At 53.2% G+C, this 15,854-nt stretch overlaps 6 protein-coding genes across 6 annotated transcripts; 1 reads left to right on the top strand and 5 right to left on the bottom strand.

Annotated features, from left to right (window-relative positions):
- Nucleotides 1-923: 923 nt before the first annotated feature.
- AYO20_01825 (hypothetical protein) lies at nucleotides 924-2,282 on the bottom strand (the record flags this gene model as incomplete). Its single annotated transcript, XM_022640131.1, has 3 exons — nucleotides 924-1,484; nucleotides 1,563-1,609; nucleotides 1,667-2,282. 3 exons carry the CDS (start codon nucleotides 2,280-2,282, stop codon nucleotides 924-926), a joined length of 1,224 nt encoding a protein of 407 aa, XP_022504086.1.
- A 1,126-nt stretch (nucleotides 2,283-3,408) lies between these two features.
- On the top strand, nucleotides 3,409-5,277 carry AYO20_01824 (hypothetical protein; the record flags this gene model as incomplete). The annotated part of the gene is made up of 1 exon (XM_022640130.1): nucleotides 3,409-5,277. The coding sequence occupies one exon, from the start codon at nucleotides 3,409-3,411 to the stop codon at nucleotides 5,275-5,277; it is 1,869 nt and encodes a 622-aa protein (XP_022504085.1).
- Nucleotides 5,278-6,327: 1,050 nt separating this feature from the next.
- On the bottom strand, nucleotides 6,328-8,279 carry AYO20_01823 (hypothetical protein; the record flags this gene model as incomplete). Its single annotated transcript, XM_022640129.1, has 3 exons — nucleotides 6,328-7,765; nucleotides 7,851-8,032; nucleotides 8,142-8,279. 3 exons carry the CDS (start codon nucleotides 8,277-8,279, stop codon nucleotides 6,328-6,330), a joined length of 1,758 nt encoding a protein of 585 aa, XP_022504084.1.
- A 363-nt stretch (nucleotides 8,280-8,642) lies between these two features.
- Nucleotides 8,643-10,536, bottom strand: AYO20_01822 (hypothetical protein; the record flags this gene model as incomplete). Its single annotated transcript, XM_022640128.1, has 4 exons — nucleotides 8,643-9,800; nucleotides 9,860-10,282; nucleotides 10,344-10,420; nucleotides 10,497-10,536. The coding sequence occupies 4 exons, from the start codon at nucleotides 10,534-10,536 to the stop codon at nucleotides 8,643-8,645; spliced, it is 1,698 nt and encodes a 565-aa protein (XP_022504083.1).
- Nucleotides 10,537-11,761: 1,225 nt separating this feature from the next.
- AYO20_01821 (hypothetical protein) lies at nucleotides 11,762-13,774 on the bottom strand (the record flags this gene model as incomplete). Its single annotated transcript, XM_022640127.1, has 1 exon — nucleotides 11,762-13,774. The coding sequence occupies one exon, from the start codon at nucleotides 13,772-13,774 to the stop codon at nucleotides 11,762-11,764; it is 2,013 nt and encodes a 670-aa protein (XP_022504082.1).
- A 1,110-nt stretch (nucleotides 13,775-14,884) lies between these two features.
- On the bottom strand, nucleotides 14,885-15,792 carry AYO20_01820 (2-deoxy-D-gluconate 3-dehydrogenase; the record flags this gene model as incomplete). The annotated part of the gene is made up of 2 exons (XM_022640126.1): nucleotides 14,885-15,547; nucleotides 15,664-15,792. The coding sequence occupies 2 exons, from the start codon at nucleotides 15,790-15,792 to the stop codon at nucleotides 14,885-14,887; spliced, it is 792 nt and encodes a 263-aa protein (XP_022504081.1).
- Nucleotides 15,793-15,854: the final 62 nt, after the last annotated feature.

Here is a 15,854-nt window from a genome sequence, read left to right as displayed (position 1 = left end):
GAGACACTCGCAAAGCTTTGGCCGTTTTGTGCCACGGCGTTGCTGACTTGAGATCAGAGCGTCTAGTTTGACCAGAGAAGACATGGCCCGTTCCGGATCAAGAACTGAAAGTAACCGAGTTTGACGGAATCCATACCAATTGTCTGCGCTTTGACCATTGCAAGATATGTGGGTTCCAACGGTGCCCACACACAGCCGCGTGCGATTCCCCGGTGACGCTGAGGTCATGATGAGCTATGTTGTCTCTTACATTGCGTGACTGGTCGAGACGATATACTGTAAATGCACAGCTCAGAAGTCTTCCGCTTCGGAGAGCGATGTTTCCCGCATTCGTAGAGCTTGCAGAGCCGTCATAGCCATGAGAGAGCGAAAACAATAATTGGAAGAAAGGGGGCACATTATTGGCACAAACGCTGTTTGCGGCTCAACAAAGGTACCCGCATGGCTGGAAGATATCAGGTCGAAAGCGTATCACTGGTCAGTCTAGACATACAGGAGCATGTGATCCGTAGAAAAATCGAGGAGGGACTGCATTGGTGACAATATAACTGTTCTTGAGAAGTGAGAGGCAGAGCGTTCGAAAGGAGATGTTGACTGACAGGTTGAATGTGGTGAATGTGCCAAGAATTCCCCAGCACCAGCCAGTCTCGTGACTCGGCCCCTGGTTTCTTGGCAGCCTTGTGCCCATCAAGTCAGAAACCACGCGGCGGCAAAGGCGGACATCTAGGAACATCAGACAGGGGGGAGGGGACCAATGAAGCAGAGGCGTACAAGGAATGCAGAGCGAACGAATCATTTTATTTTTACGAAGAAAACTGTAATCATCGCAACCTGGCCGTCTCCCCAACTACTTCCTCCTTCGGACAAGGGTTTATCGCTCCCCGCTGTTCAGTCGTTCCCTGGTATCTCTAAGCTGAAGGCTCTCAAGCTCTGGATCTGAGGACTGTGCGTCTAGTGGCATCATACCCAACTTTCTTCATCCACTCTTCGGCACTCTTGACTCTGTCAGGCAAGATGCGGTCCAGCAAAGCGTAGTCTCGCTGGATCACTCCTTTGTTGTCTGCACTATTCCGATACAGGTTCCACCAATTGGTAAAGTTCTCACCAAACGTCATGAGGAGAGCGTTTTCGTCCTTGACCGAGGAAATCCCAACCTTTGTGTCTGCACCTTTCGGCAAATACTTGAAGTACTTTTCAACGGTCTCCGCGACGGGCTCGTCGACATATTCAGCCCGCTTGCCAGTTGCAGCCGTAAAAGCCCGGACAAGTTCAGAACCTGAAACATGTGCAACAGCAATGTCGAGCACCATGCCGTTCGCCTCGTCTTCGTGGGTGTAGATCCATGCTGCATAGCGCCCGAAGTCTTCAAGGTGGACAAAGGGAATGGCGCCTTGACCAAGCGGTAGCTTGAAACTGTAAACATCGTCGCTGCCTCTTTCTGGGAGGAGGAGCTCCCAAAGCATCTCAATATAGGGTCCCGAATTCTACACATGACCTTACGTCAGCTGCCGCAACAATGTCCTCTCCCGAGACAAAATGTTCTTCGTAGAACAGAAACTTACAATAACGGTCCAAGCCATTGGACTAGTCGGTTGAGAGCGCATCCACTCTGGCGCAGGCAGTCAGCGACGGGCGTGCTTGAGGTCAAATAGCAGCTGTTCCATACCTGTGACTCTTGCTTTGCCTTCATAATGCCCCACATAGAACTTTGGATCATATCCAGTCTTCTTGCCATTGTAATCGAGGCCGCTCCAGATCAGATGTTTCACGCCAGCTCTGGCAGACAATTCAAACAGCCGAATTCCCCAATAGGTTTCGGCTTGTTCTCCAAGCGCGAACCCATCGGTGTTGATAAAGGCGTAGTCAGATTGTTGAGCAGCTTCATAGAATGCGTCAACATCATACCCGAATCCTGCATTGTTTTGGACAAGCTCGACATTGGGAAGGCCGGCGATCGCCTGGGCGGCAGGCGATGTAGTGCTACGCGTCAAGGCGAGAATTTTGTATTCGTTTGTGGAAGAGAGGGTCTTTATGATGGCACCCCCTTGGGCGCCGGTTGCGCCAACGAAGACGATAGTCTTCATGTTCATATCAATTGAGAGATGTGAAAGTCCGGGATCAATAAGGTCTGCGGCTCTTGGATAACGAGCTGAAACATTGGGCGGAGTGTTGAACCTTTTATATTTGGACACCGTATTGGGCGGCAATGCTATTGACCCGACCCCGTGCACGAAATCCGGCGATCGACGATGAGTAACTGATCTCGTACCAAAGGCAGACATATTGGAGTGACCAGACGTCAGCACAGTGTACAGACGGGATCTCGGGAAGGTTGTTATCACACAAGCAGAAGCACTGTGACATCGTACCACTCCATTCAAGTTTTCCACCAAGTTGGTTGCGAACAGCAGAAGATCAGAGAACCGTATAGCACCATGACTCGGCCGACGAATGGAAGAATGTCATTTCGTGATTTCACAGCCAGTGGCGCCGAGTAAGTTGGTAATGTATGGCTCAAGTGTTAGATGTGGCTTCATGATTGGTAGTTGTTGCGGCCGGAGCTGTTAAGTAATCAGGTCGATGGCGATGAGTGGAAGAGCCATAAAGATAATCATTTCGCACTTTCGTACTCGAGATGCCTCTGGCCAGGGTGATTATTTGAAGTCACGGAAGTCTGTTCTTGTAATGCCCTGGGTTCAGGGACCTAGGCTCGAGCAGTGCTTTTCTGGCTTCAGGCTTCGGGCTTCAGGTACCAGGATGGATGTTTACTCAGCTTCTCTAATTCAGCTCGAGGCAGGGCTGAAGGAGGCACAATGACGTTGTCAAGCGCCAGGCAATACATCAAAAGAGTCAGCAGTACTATACCTTGGCTTGCGGAAAACGATCACGAAACTGGGAAACATGTTGAACCAGCTGGAGAATTTATCGAAGGGCAAAAAGGGATGGATTGATAAATACAAGTGGAGAGGTACCCAAGAGGACGTGGAGGGGATGCTGACACATCTGTCAGGTGACTTCGCGTTTCTCTCGGAGCGCGTCGCCTACGCACGTCGTGTGTCGTGTTTCGCGGGGCAGAGCCACTTTTGTTGACTGCGGAGGACGATCCATCCCACCCTCCAACATCTACTCGGTACCATCGTCGTGTATCTCGATCCTACACCCCTGAAAGATGGTTTGAGCATATGGTCGGACGCACGTTTGTATAGAACAAAAAGCCGCATTGAACACAAAGCAACCGTCGTGGGTAGGCGTGATGGATGCGTTGGGTGGAAACAGTGAGATCCCCAATCCCAGTATGGCACACAATTCTCAAAATCCACGTTATATTCTACCTGTCAACCCTGTTCCCGCACTGCTGTCTGTCGCTTCCAAGACCTTTCTCGCTCAATATTGCCACTGACGGACGCCATGCTGATTGAAAGTGACGTGAAAGCCCTGCTGCGTCCGATCGTATCGCCCGACGGCAGATCATTGGCAGTCATTGCACCGGACGAACGAATACATCTCATCGATTTATGTGAAGCAGCCAAAGGACGGAGATTCATCCATGGACTCAAGCTTCCCAGACCAGAGCGCACTTTCCTGCGAAGTTGCACCATCCTCCGCTGGTCACCGGAAACCATACTTAGCCCTGAAAGCGAGGCTGCGGAAGAAATCCTATCCGCCACAACATCCGAGTGTGACTATGGAAGATCCTGGCTGCTTTTGTCAGATACCAAACGCCTGATTGCTCTAAGCACAGACATCAGAGCGCCGAGGATGATGTCCGAGATCGACGATGAGACAGGTGCAAAGTCCAATATCCTTGCGGATTACAATCTAGGGGCCCAGCTTGGAAAAGCCAGTCACGTAGACTTCGTCTTTAACCACAGACACGCACTAGTCATGTTTGAGTTTGGCTCAATGGCAGCCGTGCTTTCTCTGACCAGACCTCAACGAAACGAAATTCCCCATGTCAAGTTTCCAGATATGAGAAGTCTGGCAAAGTCGCCGGATTCCAGGTATTTTGCCCTGCTCCGGCGCGACAAAGCACAAGACCGAGTGACGGTGTTTGAACTGGGAGACGACAATCAAGTCATATACAAATCCTTCGATTGCAACACTTCAGATGCCCAGGACGTGACATGGTGCCCGACTGGTCAACCACTTCTGGCTGTACGGGACTCGTCTACCTATGGTGTTAAAGTCTCGTTCATGACCGCAGAGGGCCATACACTCAGACAACTGGAAATCAACCCTTCGGTATTCCAATGGGATCTCAATCTTGCTCTCGTCAATGAAGCCGAGGGTGTGGGTCTCACTTTCTGGAGTTGGACCAGAGCAAACAGACACAACAACGCTCTTACACTCCAAGCGCTGGCAAATGGACAGAAGCAGGTGCTTGTGAGATACCAGTCCTCCAACAGTATGGGTGCTCGTATCCGAACGAAACTCGTGCATCCAGACGTGATCAACGGTGCAACAACATTTGCATGGTTGGAGTCTAGCAGATCCACAACCGAGAATTCTCCAACGTTCGCAAGACAGTCGGGAACTTTCGAGGTAGCGAGCACATTGTCTAGCACCGACTCAACTTTGCAGAACCGTCATGGGTCTCATTCGCAGTCCTCGGCACAAGAAGTCGACCAAGTTGACTTCGTAGAATTGAACTCAACTCATACGCTGCTTGCCACGCGGCTACGGGCCTCTCCACGAACATTGTTCATCTGGAATGCACACAAAACCGCAAATCCCCTCGCCGTCCTGATTTTCGCGCATTCCATCCGTCAAGTCCACTTCCATCCTTACCTTCCGCATGTCCTCATCATCCTGACAGCGGCAAAACTACCAAGACTCTATGCTTGGTATCACCATACCCTGCCTCCCTCGGCCGGTCTGCTGCCGATTGACGTAAGCGGATCACCAGACTTTTGGGGAGCTTGGTTGCCGGGATGCATCACGCATAATGGCAGCAATGACCGGTGTCCATTTCTCTTTACCTCGAGCACCGCATTCGAAGCTGGCTATTTGTCTACCCGCGAGGGACAACTGGTTTTCGAAAGCATCTTGCGTCGTCCCCCACTTTCCGGAGACTTGACCATGAACCTAGGTGATGACGAGTCAACCACGGAGGTGATAGAGACACCGAGTCGACCCAGCAAGCAGAAAGCCAAAGAACCCGAGAATGGAACCACGAAGATGAAGAAGAAGGCCCGCTTTGATGTTCCCCCGAATCCAAAGACTGACTGGGTGGATGATCCAATACATGCACAGGCCGGGTACGCTTACGCCTGGTGATATTCTATTGGTTGTTTTCAGCCCGTTCGTTCGAAAACAATAGAGCCAACCTGACAGAGGCTTCTGTAAATATGCTACTCGGTTTCTGGTACGGTGACTGCGGTTCACGTCGACTCAACCCAATATCGGCGACCGCCTGGTACGCCGACTGCCTCAGTAAGATGGGCATTGGTGAGATGTAAGAGTACAGGCGTCAGGGAGAGGTGATAGAACTCGGAACAAGGAGACAGACAACCAGAAGACTATGGTCAGACTGTGCAGATGGATAGAAAAGGAGAACAGGATTGTGTCTCTATCATCACGACGAAATGATTAGGTGTTCGACAGGCACCTTCAAAATGGGCGAAGATGTTGGAACAGGAAACGGATAAGAAGGAGAGAAGGGAGCGTTCTTTGTTCCTTGGACCCACGAAATGTGCAGAATGCACCAATGTAAAGTAGACACGAGCAGTTCGGATCAGAGTACGACCTCCCAGTTGCGTTATTATCATCCATCTACCCATCCTTTTCGGCTCTTCAGCTCTGCTCTTTCGCTCTGCACATTGAAGCCTTCCTCGCCAGGTCTGATCTAGAGGCGTCGAGACACTCGCCACCTCGAATGATCAGGGAGATACAGATCAGACAGAGGAGAGAGGAGGGAAGAGACAGGAGGGAAGAGAGAAGACCCTAACCCTACTTAGCTGTGTAGGTCCTGTAGTGAGCCACACGATTGAAGAGACAGTCGATCGACGGTGGTATTACCTCCATGGGTAGGGTTTCTATAGTATATAGGTACCTACCGTGCTGTATTTATGAGGTAGGTTATGTTATATTAGTAGAGGGAGAAGCAGAAGGAGACCTCGAATAACAACCTAATATTGATTAGGATTATGTAATTCATTATCCAACGTTTTTCAATCCCAATCTAGGTCTCGTTCTTTGTTGTTGCGTGCGTGCCTTGGGTTTCCGAACAGACACAATTCCCTACATACCCTACATACCTACCTGCCTAGATAGAGGTGTAGGTGTGTCTGGGGATGTATGTGTGTGTGTATAGACGCCTTACACGCCTCATGAACCTTGCTCAATCTGCCCGGCCAACTGGGCCGGCTGGTCGAGACCCGGCGCGCTGACCAAGCCGCCCTTGCCGCCCCCGTCGACGATGTTCTGGCCACACTGGACCTTCCAGTTCTTGGGCACGTAGCCGTCGGCGACGCGCTTAAAGGCCTCGAAGGTGCACAGCGACTCGTCGCCGCGGTAGTTGTTGCCCGGCTGCGCGCAGGCGGGGATCTTCATGACGCGGTCGTTGTACCGGATCCGCACGTAGTAGCCGTCCAGACGGCGCTTCTGGGACTCGGACAGCTCGGCGTGGGGGGTGCGCGCGATCAGGTCCTTGGGTGGCACCGAGGGGGAGAGCGTGGACGAGCGGGACAGGGACGGCGTGGAGAGTGGACTCGCAGACGACGAGGCCGACGAGGTCGACGACGCGTCTCTCGAGCCGGTAAAGCCCCCGTCGCTGGTGGGCGATCGCAGGCCTAGGAAAGAGGCAAAGAATCCCGGTGTCGCGGCCTGGCTCTTGGGTTCGGTGCTCGCCGGCGTGGTGGGCGTGAGGAAGTCTGCGTCAGGCGAATGTCCCTCGGCCTCATCTCCATGGTCCTTCTCCCTAAAAAGCTCAAAGGCGATGTGACTCGTGTAGGGCGGCCATTTCTCCCCGCCAAAAGCCCCCAGACTCGTCAGGACGCCCGCCAACGTCGTGTCGTGACAGCCGCTCAGCGCGAACCTGATGCCCGTCTCACCGCCGCGACCCATGCCCAACCGTCCATTCTCGCCCCCGATCTCGTTGATCGAGAGGCCCGCGCCCTCGATCTTCGAGGTCATCCGCTCGACGATATCGCCAATCAGGCCCCCTATGCCCAACATCCGATACTCGCGGTTCTCGTTGTACCCGGAGAACCACTCCTCCACGCCGATGCGGTCGATGATCTCGCGGGCACGGGTGTCGTAGAACTCCTTGGGGAGACGGGTCTCGGGCCCGTGGGCGAGCGTCGAGTTTATGGTGTCCATGATCCCCGAGAGACGCGGGTGTGAGTCGACCGCGATCTTCTTGTCGCTGGTCTCGGGCATCCATTTCCCCATCAGCTTCGTCAGGTATTTCATGTCGTCCGAGTCGTTCCACCGGTCGGCCGTGCGTTGGGCGAATGCCCGGCTCAACTGCGCAAATCTTCGACAGTTGCCGTCGTTGGGGAAGAGTGTCTCGTCGGCCGGAGTGCGTGTCACGATCGTCGGTGGCGGGAACGCCGCCGTCCGGGACGTCAGAGGGTACATGCCCCAGAAGGTCTGCTGGACCGACTCCAGGGCGCGGGGGAGAGGCGTCGAGCGCAGGTAGATCAGGTCGGCATTGGCGATGAGGGAGGGCATGAACCGGAGCTGGTCCACGTACAGAGTGCGCAGACGCGTGCCGAGCGTGTACGTCGATTGCCGACCGGCGTCGGTGAGTTCGCCTAGTTGACTGTATCCCAGCAGTAAGTCTTGAAGCTCTTATCTTGGGTGCGGGTGTGTTGTATCAACTCCGCAAAGGATTCTTGTCTTCATACCAGACCCCGTCAACCTGTCCCTTGGGTCCCGCCGCAATGACCGGCCCATCATCCTCGCCAAACCGCTCGAGTCTTCTCCGCCACTGTAGAGAGTTCCACTGTGACACGTCTTGCGGGGTCATGGCGACGGAGCGCAGGCGTTGCGCCGCATTACAGTAGGGCCAGTACGCCGGCAATCCTGCCTGTGGTTTTTGTCCCCGCGGCGGTCAGCACATGCCACCACTCCCTAGGTGTCCCGCGAACAGCCCCCTCGAGCAAAGAGGTACGGGGTATTTGCTATGATAGACTCACGTTTCCAAATCTCGCTGAGACGGGAGCGCGTTCTCCATGACGTAGGAGGACTTGGACGAGCCGCAATTCGAGGTCTTTGGGGTAGAGTTTGTCGAGCTCGTCTTGCGTGTACGGTGGGCGGAAATGGATCGAGGTCATGGTTGTAAGGGGGGACTACACTGCGTGTAGAGGAAAATCGAGGGCTATCATGGGCACGAAAGAGAAAAAGGGCATGGTCAAAGACATTTGGGAGTTATCAAAATGTCGGGCACTAGAAGGATTGGGGAAACTAGTTGACTCGGCTGTAATTATCGATCTGGGAGCAGAGTCAGGCGTCCCCATGCACTTTCGGCTGTAGTGCCTGATTGTGATACGCAAGCGAAGATCCAAATAACGTGCTTTCGGCATCAATTGCAGGGCATCATTCTACATAATAAAAGATTCCGTTTCAGCAGGCAAGGGTATCTGTATCCTGATTCTCTAGCCCAAAAGCCATTCGTGTCGTCATCTTTGCAGTCGCTATCAAATGTGTAAATCATTCATCCTCCGGCCTACGCCCTGGGTCTCATCAATGGGGCTCACAGGGTTGCTTCCAAAAGGACCGCTCGTCGGATACGATGAACCCCCATTTGGTGCTGTCGCGCCAGTAGTCGGGCCCCCTCCATGCATCGTGAGATGTTCTGCCGATGATTCTTGTCGGTGTACATAACTCGGTGTTGGTTGGTACCCTGCATTGTAAGGACCAGGACGCTGTTGATCGCTCGGCAACTCTTGTGGATACTGGTTCGTAGCATATTGCTGCGGCAGATGAGGCGAGGGTGTGTTCTGATTTCTGTCAAAAAGCGCATTGGATCTCGCCTGTGGCTGCGGAGATCCATATGCATCGTCGTCAAAAGGGTTGTCGGCTACACCGTAGTCGGCACTGGATGAATAGGCGTGTGATTGTGGACGAACACGGGTCGGCACCGGAGGCGGCTGCTCGGGAGCGGCAAAGGCAGAAGACAAAGCGGCGGCATTGGAGAAGTCATAGGGATTCTGACTTGTCTGTGGCGGTGGAATTTGTGGTGCTCCCATTTTACTTGGGGGAGGCCCCGGAGGCGGCGCATATAGCTCTTCCTCCTCCCTCCGCAGCGGACTCACGGGTGTAGGGATAGTGTTCTGTCGACGAGGAGGCGAGGAAGAGTACGGTCCATGTTCCGGCGGCACCGACTGAGGCTGTGATGTCTGGGAATAGACATTCTGACCTGGAACATGCTGTTGAGGTGTGAACATGGGGTTCTGCTGAGGCTCTGTTTGCGCTTGAGGGCTTGGTGTCGCCAATCCAGTCGCCTTGCGGGCCTGCAGGACCGCTCTTTGATGTTTGGACATGGCTATGTTCAGTAGGTCATTTGTTTCGATCAGAGTCAACATCGTGTCTGGGTCTGGCGCGGGATTCTGGGCGTTCAAATACGACTGAATGCTCCTTTGCATCGTTTTAGCGCGATCTGCAAACTCTTTGACCAGATCATTTGCCAGTAGCTCTGCCTGAGGAGTAGACTGGACGGTCTGGACTAGCAGTCGAGCTGTCGTCTTTGCTTCTTCAATCCGTCCGGCCAGCTCCTCGGCGGGTGGAAGGGTGTCTCGTCGTCGATGCTGTTGCTGGGGATAATGGCCGGCGTAGGCGCCCGGGATTTGAGCCTGCTATTGCGACAATGATCAGTCCTTGTCAAGCACCCAGACGTACAGACGGCGCAGCTTACCGGAGGGCGCAATGCATTTCGCTTTCCCTTCTCCTTCCTCCACATCTCCATGAGTGGCCCCAGGCTGTCATTTCCTGGCGCCTTTTCCACCTCAAAATAGTCCAGCGTTTCCCTGAGTATCTGCTGTACGCTGGTGTCCTTACCTTCCCGCAGGAGCTCTTTGACGGTTGCGACGAATTTGTGATCGAAATTCTGGGTGAAGGCTCTGGCCGGGTTGTCGGTCAGGATGCGGGAGAGCATGACGGCGTTGTACTGGGCATATCCTTTCTGGTAGTTCTCTTTGCTGAGATATCGTCGAATGGTCGCCGCAGCCTCCTTGGCCGCGGTGGGACTGGATTCGGCCGCATCAACAATGGCAGGCAGGTGGAGGTATTCTTCGCCGGCGGCATCGGAATTGGGGGCGCCTGATTCGCAAAATGCTGTCTGGACATGGGCCTCAGCTGACGATCTATGGACAAGATGGAAGTTGTAGTTAGTTACTCACGACTTCGCGGACCACAACCGCCTCGGGGGAGTCGCCTTGTGGCAGAACAAAAGTGCTGCTCCCATTTCGCTCGGGACCTGGCGCAACGCCATTGTCAGCCACCAACAGCACCGAACAAGGTGGGGGGGGGGGGGGGGGTTGTCGCGCGCATACTCGAGCTCTTCTTCTTGATATTTCCCAGAAACTTCTTCATCGCGGCGGTCGAGCTCCAAGTAAAAACCCACCGCCTGATTCTCTGTACTCGTCGAGACTTGACTGCGGTGTGCGAGTATGGGTTGCGACGAAGGTGGAGGACTCGTAGGTCGGGCTGCGGCAATAGGCAGCGTCTGAAATTATTATGCTTTCGTGGCCGCCAGTATGCAGGCTGGTGAGCTGAAATATAGGCACACAGTATGTAAGAAGTCGTTGGGCCGGATCGGCGCAGAAGCAACCACTGCAGCTCCCAGGGTCCTTGCGTTGTTTGTCCGGAGCTCGGGGCGCAAATCGCAGAAACCTGGAGGATGTGTGGAGAAACAAGAGCAAGGGAGCAAGCAGCAGGAGAGGATGGGAGATTCAGAGGGAGATTTTTGGGTTCTGGAGAATGCGATGCATCTTCGTATCTAATTTATTATCTGCCCTTGATGGAAAGTTGTGGTAAGATGGCAAAAAGCTATGGCAGGCCGCGTCTCTCTCTCTTTGTCACTCTCGCCCTTGGGTGTCTACCTCTTCCCCACGACCCGGTCGTTACTCGTAGAACAAACGAAATTGATGGGAGTCCTTTACCCTGGCGCTGGCGTGCACTGGTCAGCTGCGCACTTTTGGCTTCTTGGAAGCTTGGGCGCTTGCACAACCGCTTCGTCAGCCATCTTTGTTCCGCTTCCGAAGGGGACGCCATCTTGAATTCTTCACAGACATTTCTACTTGTATGGCCCGGAACAAGCATTCGACTCGACATCGTTGCGCAGTGTTGTACTCGGCGGGATTCCTCCTACACCCTCGGGGCCTCCTCACCCAATCCCCCTTGCGTGGCATGATACACGTGGAACGAGGCTGTGTCAAGCGCCGCCCCTCCCTAAGAGCCGCCTAGAGAGTTTCAAGTCCGGAGTTCCTCCACCATCTACGAGGTATGCCTTCTATGCGTAAGCATTGCATCGTCACTCTCGCCACCTAGTTGGCCACTCGCAGAAATGATCCACCGAGGGAGGGCGAGTAGCAGGTGACAAAGACATACTGAGGAACATACGAGGTACATTGATATGTTTGCAAGAAGCATTGCAGTTGTAATAATGGCGATTTACAAGTACATAATGTTGTGGAAATCTTCCTCACCACCACCAGCCCTAGGCCGGGGCATTTCGTATGTATGCCTGAAGAGACCACCAAGACACCATCTTTCATCCTTTCATATGTATTCCTATCCTCATCCTGGTCCTTTACAGTTACCACGTAAAACTCTCCTCATTCAACTCCAAATTGCCCTGATGTATCCTGTCCCTCACTGCCGCTCGCACCTCGTCTGCCAACGCACCCGGGCCACAAACACTTACCATGACCGCACCAACTCTTTCCGGAATCATCTCGTCTAGCACGGCTCCAGGATCGGCCCTGCCCTGGACAATCTGCATGGTGGGCTTGCTTTTGCTATGATTGATCGCCCTCGTCGGCTTACTCACATGCACTCTGATCATGAGAACTTCTCGTCGGCCCTCCATATGTAAGATCTCGTTCATCCACGGCTTCACCCACTCCATACACTCGGTGTCGCGGATTGACCAGACAAGCACAATTTTACGTGTCGCCACGGTTTGCGCCCGTGCTCCTGCTAGGAGGTGTCGGATTTGAATGAGATGATGGGTGATGCCACCACCCCCTGCGAACATGACAACCGTGCCGTAACTGACGAGCGAGTCGTGGCCCGCATATGGGCCTTCCAGAAATCCACGGAGTTCAAGCTTACGCCTAGGAGCAGCGCGAGCCTTCTCATAGAGTTGCCTCGTCATGCCAGTGCGTGCAACCGTGATCAGCGAGACGGTCGTGGGTACTTTTGATGGCGAGTTGAAGATAGATTGGCTTTCCAGAGAGCTCGGGGTCGATGGTCTTTGCAATTCAAAATTGTGGCCACAGACCGGGGGTTCCGATTCGACATTCGTCCATGCGACGGAGAAGGGATGTGACATCCACAGGGAGATGGATGGGAGATATGCATATATGTGGCTGCCGGGCCGGATCGTGATACGCCGTGGTAGTTGAAAAGTGACACGACAGGCATCACCCGGTAGAGCTTCCACATAGGCAGTTGTGGTGCCGCCCGACCGAGAGTAGTTGAGATATGCGAGAGTGCCCAAGCGCCAAAGTCTCTCCGTGAAGAAAAGAAGAATTGCCGTTAAGATCGAAGGATAGGCAGGCAGACGCATGATATCCAGATGAACATACACACCGAGCAACGCCATAAATGCCAGGCTCTGGTGAAGGTGAAGGAACGTCTCGTAGAAGGCATGTCGGATGGGTGACAACGAATGCAGCGGCAGCAGGACTATCGCAATTAGTCCTAGAAGTCCATAGTAGAGGAAGGGAGCACCTCGGAAGATTCTGATTGTTGCTTGATCTCCCTTGGCAAGCTTGTACGCAGCCAGCCAGGCGAAGAAATGGATGGCCGATAAAGCGGCCACCAGCCTGCCGATCCATCGATGAAAGAGATTGAATGTGTCAAAGCTGACCCTCAGGAGTGGTATCGCGATGTTGTTTCTGCTGGCGAGCACAATCAGGGGAATGAGGTTGACAGTGGCTAAGATGCCGCTTCGTCCACGTAGTTCGGCGTATAACGCCCCTCTTTGTGGATTCTTCCAGTCGAGTAACAGACAATAAATCAAATTGGTGATGGCATAGGCGATGAGGAGGATGGAGTGGATGCGGCTGGGTAGCGTGCCATAGTTGACTGCACCGGATAGCTGGAACTCGCGATTGTGTCTTTTCTTCCAGAGTGGAGCATAGACAACATGCTTCTTTAGCCAACTCCAAATACTAAAGTGATCCACAGCATAGTAGTTTTGTTGCGAGGACTTTTCTGTGGTCATGCAGTAGATGTTGCGGATGTAAGACACAAATAGCTGTGACAGTCGCAGGGCAAACACAATCGTGAGTGCGACGATGATGGAAAGCCACAGCATCCGGACCAACTGAGCATCCATCTCCAGATTGACTCCGTTCAAGCCGGTGTAGAAAGAAGGAGCGGTCGAAGGTTTTCCGCCAGGTACCACAAAGTTGGAAAAAGTGATATTGGGCTTGGTGATGTTGAAGGAACTGCGGGCAGCTCGCAGACTTATATTGCCATCGGTTAGATCTCGTCTGGAGCGATGGCCCCGATGCTGGCTGATATGGTCATTTGCATGGCTCCGCAGTAATTGCGTAGCTGTGTCGAGCACATTTGAAAGTAAACGGCCGATTTTGTCCATTTTGTTTCTGTCTGATTTGTTTCAGAGTTATGATTGCAGGGTTCGAGATAGATGTCTGTGCCGTGTCAGGGATGAGAAGACGATATGGGCCTTTTGTCTCGAGTCAACGGATCAATGTGAAGGAGCACTATGCATTCGTTTCTCAACTGCTTCAAAGAGAGTTAACAAAGCAGTTCTTTGAAGTTCAACAACTACCTTGTCCTGAAGAATGAAACCAGTGCACCGAAGGTACAAGGAGCAGACAAAAAGAGTCAGCTGCTTTGGTAGACTTGTGATCATGGTGTCTCAATCACTGCCTCCCATTGACGTTGACATCTGAATAACTGGCTCAATAATACTGGCACGCACGTGCTTTGTGCACAGCGCTAGTTGACAGCAGGACAACATCGAAGTACATTGCTCAATAAACGCAGGGCCAATTGAGCGTTATTGAGCAGTATCAGGCAGCTATTCCGAAAACACGCTGTTTCTCACTGTTTTTCACTGTTCAAGCCAAGTTGAGAGGGCATGATTTGGAGGACGGAGGATGGCAAGACAACAAAGGGCACCTTATCGCGGTGAAAGCAGACGACCAAGCCCATCTCTTGGTATTTGACCACCTTTGTACCAGAGACAACGGGCTTGATAGCTCACAAGGGGACTGCTGGAACATGTCTGGGTCGTGACGCGACATGGGTAGGGACCGGTAGAATCCTCTCTTCTCGAAACTGCCATGATAACAAGTGACGGTGTTGCACATAGCTCACACCACAAGGCTCTATGTCGCAGAGCTGGGCAGTGAGACAAGGCGGTATCCATAGAGCTGGATTTCGCCATTTGGCAATCGAATGAACCACCCACGTCGTTTGCAATTTGTTGTAGATGAGGTGAGGGTAGAAGAGGAAACAGGCTTGACAGTGCCGGCAAACCTGCCAAAATATATTTCTAATGACGTACAGACTCTTGTCATTAATGTGTCATTTCAACATTGTTTGCTGCATTGACCCTTCTTCCTCGCCTTGCATCTGAAGTGAATTGAACAAAGCATCTTGGAACCCGGCAGGCCTTGCTTGGGCTGTATAAAGAAGGACAGAATTCTCGAGTGTAACCACTTCTTCTACTCCACCCTTATCACCGTCCCATCCACCCACCGTCAATGGTCAAGACTTCACCACTCACATACCGGCTGGCATCACTGGCCAAAAACACCACCGCTCCCTTGAAATCCTCCGGCGCGCCCCATCGTCCTGCGGGGATCCTTTCGAGAATCTGCCTCGCTCGGGTCTCGTTTGCGATCAATGCCTCATTCATGTCCGTCTCGATATACCCCGGCGCAATGGCGTTGACGTTGATCCCCTCCTTGGCCCACTCGTTGCTGAGCGCTTTCGTTAGCTGAGCAACACCGCCCTTGGACGCCGCGTATGCCGGCACGGTGATTCCGCCCTGGAACGTCAAGAGCGAGGCCACGTTGATGATAGCTCCCCGTGACTGCGACCGTGAGGCAGGCGCAGGTTTTGACAAGAGATAGGCGCCGAAGTCGCGGCATAACGTGAATACCGTCGTAAGGTTGACTTGTAGCACGGCGTTCCAATCCTCCAGGGGAAACTGGTGTGCGGGATGTCGTTTCTGGACCCCCGCGCAAGTGATCAGGATGTGCATATCATGGCCGGCTTTTACCAGGTCCGGTATGATCTTGGACACGGACGTCTGATCGGACAGATCAGCTGTGACGATTGTGGCCTTTCGCCCCAGCTGTTGGATGCTGTTGTATGTGCTCTTGTTGCTTTCGTCACGCTTTTCGAGCATATGTCATAGTCAGCATGTTTTCCACCCACAGGAGCGGCATCTTCTTCAGAACGAAACAGAACGACACTCTCCCATCTCATCCTCGATCACCGACTCCCACTCACCTGGATCAGAATGATGTCTGCGCCGGCTTCAGCCAGGGCGATAGCCATAGCTGCCCCAATGCCTCGGGTCCCGCCTGTGACCACGGCCGTCTTGCCGGCAAGCGAGAACATCCTCGTCAACGCCTCCATTGGTGCGGGCTGTTGATTTAAACAGGTCAAGTATTCAGATGCCTCCTGCCCTCTGGTTTCCC

Source organism: Fonsecaea nubica, assembly GCF_001646965.1.
Source record: "Fonsecaea nubica strain CBS 269.64 chromosome Unknown Scaff7, whole genome shotgun sequence".
NCBI classification, from domain to species: Eukaryota; Fungi; Ascomycota; class Eurotiomycetes; order Chaetothyriales; family Herpotrichiellaceae; genus Fonsecaea; species Fonsecaea nubica.
This window is presented reverse-complemented; position numbering and strand designations above follow the sequence as displayed.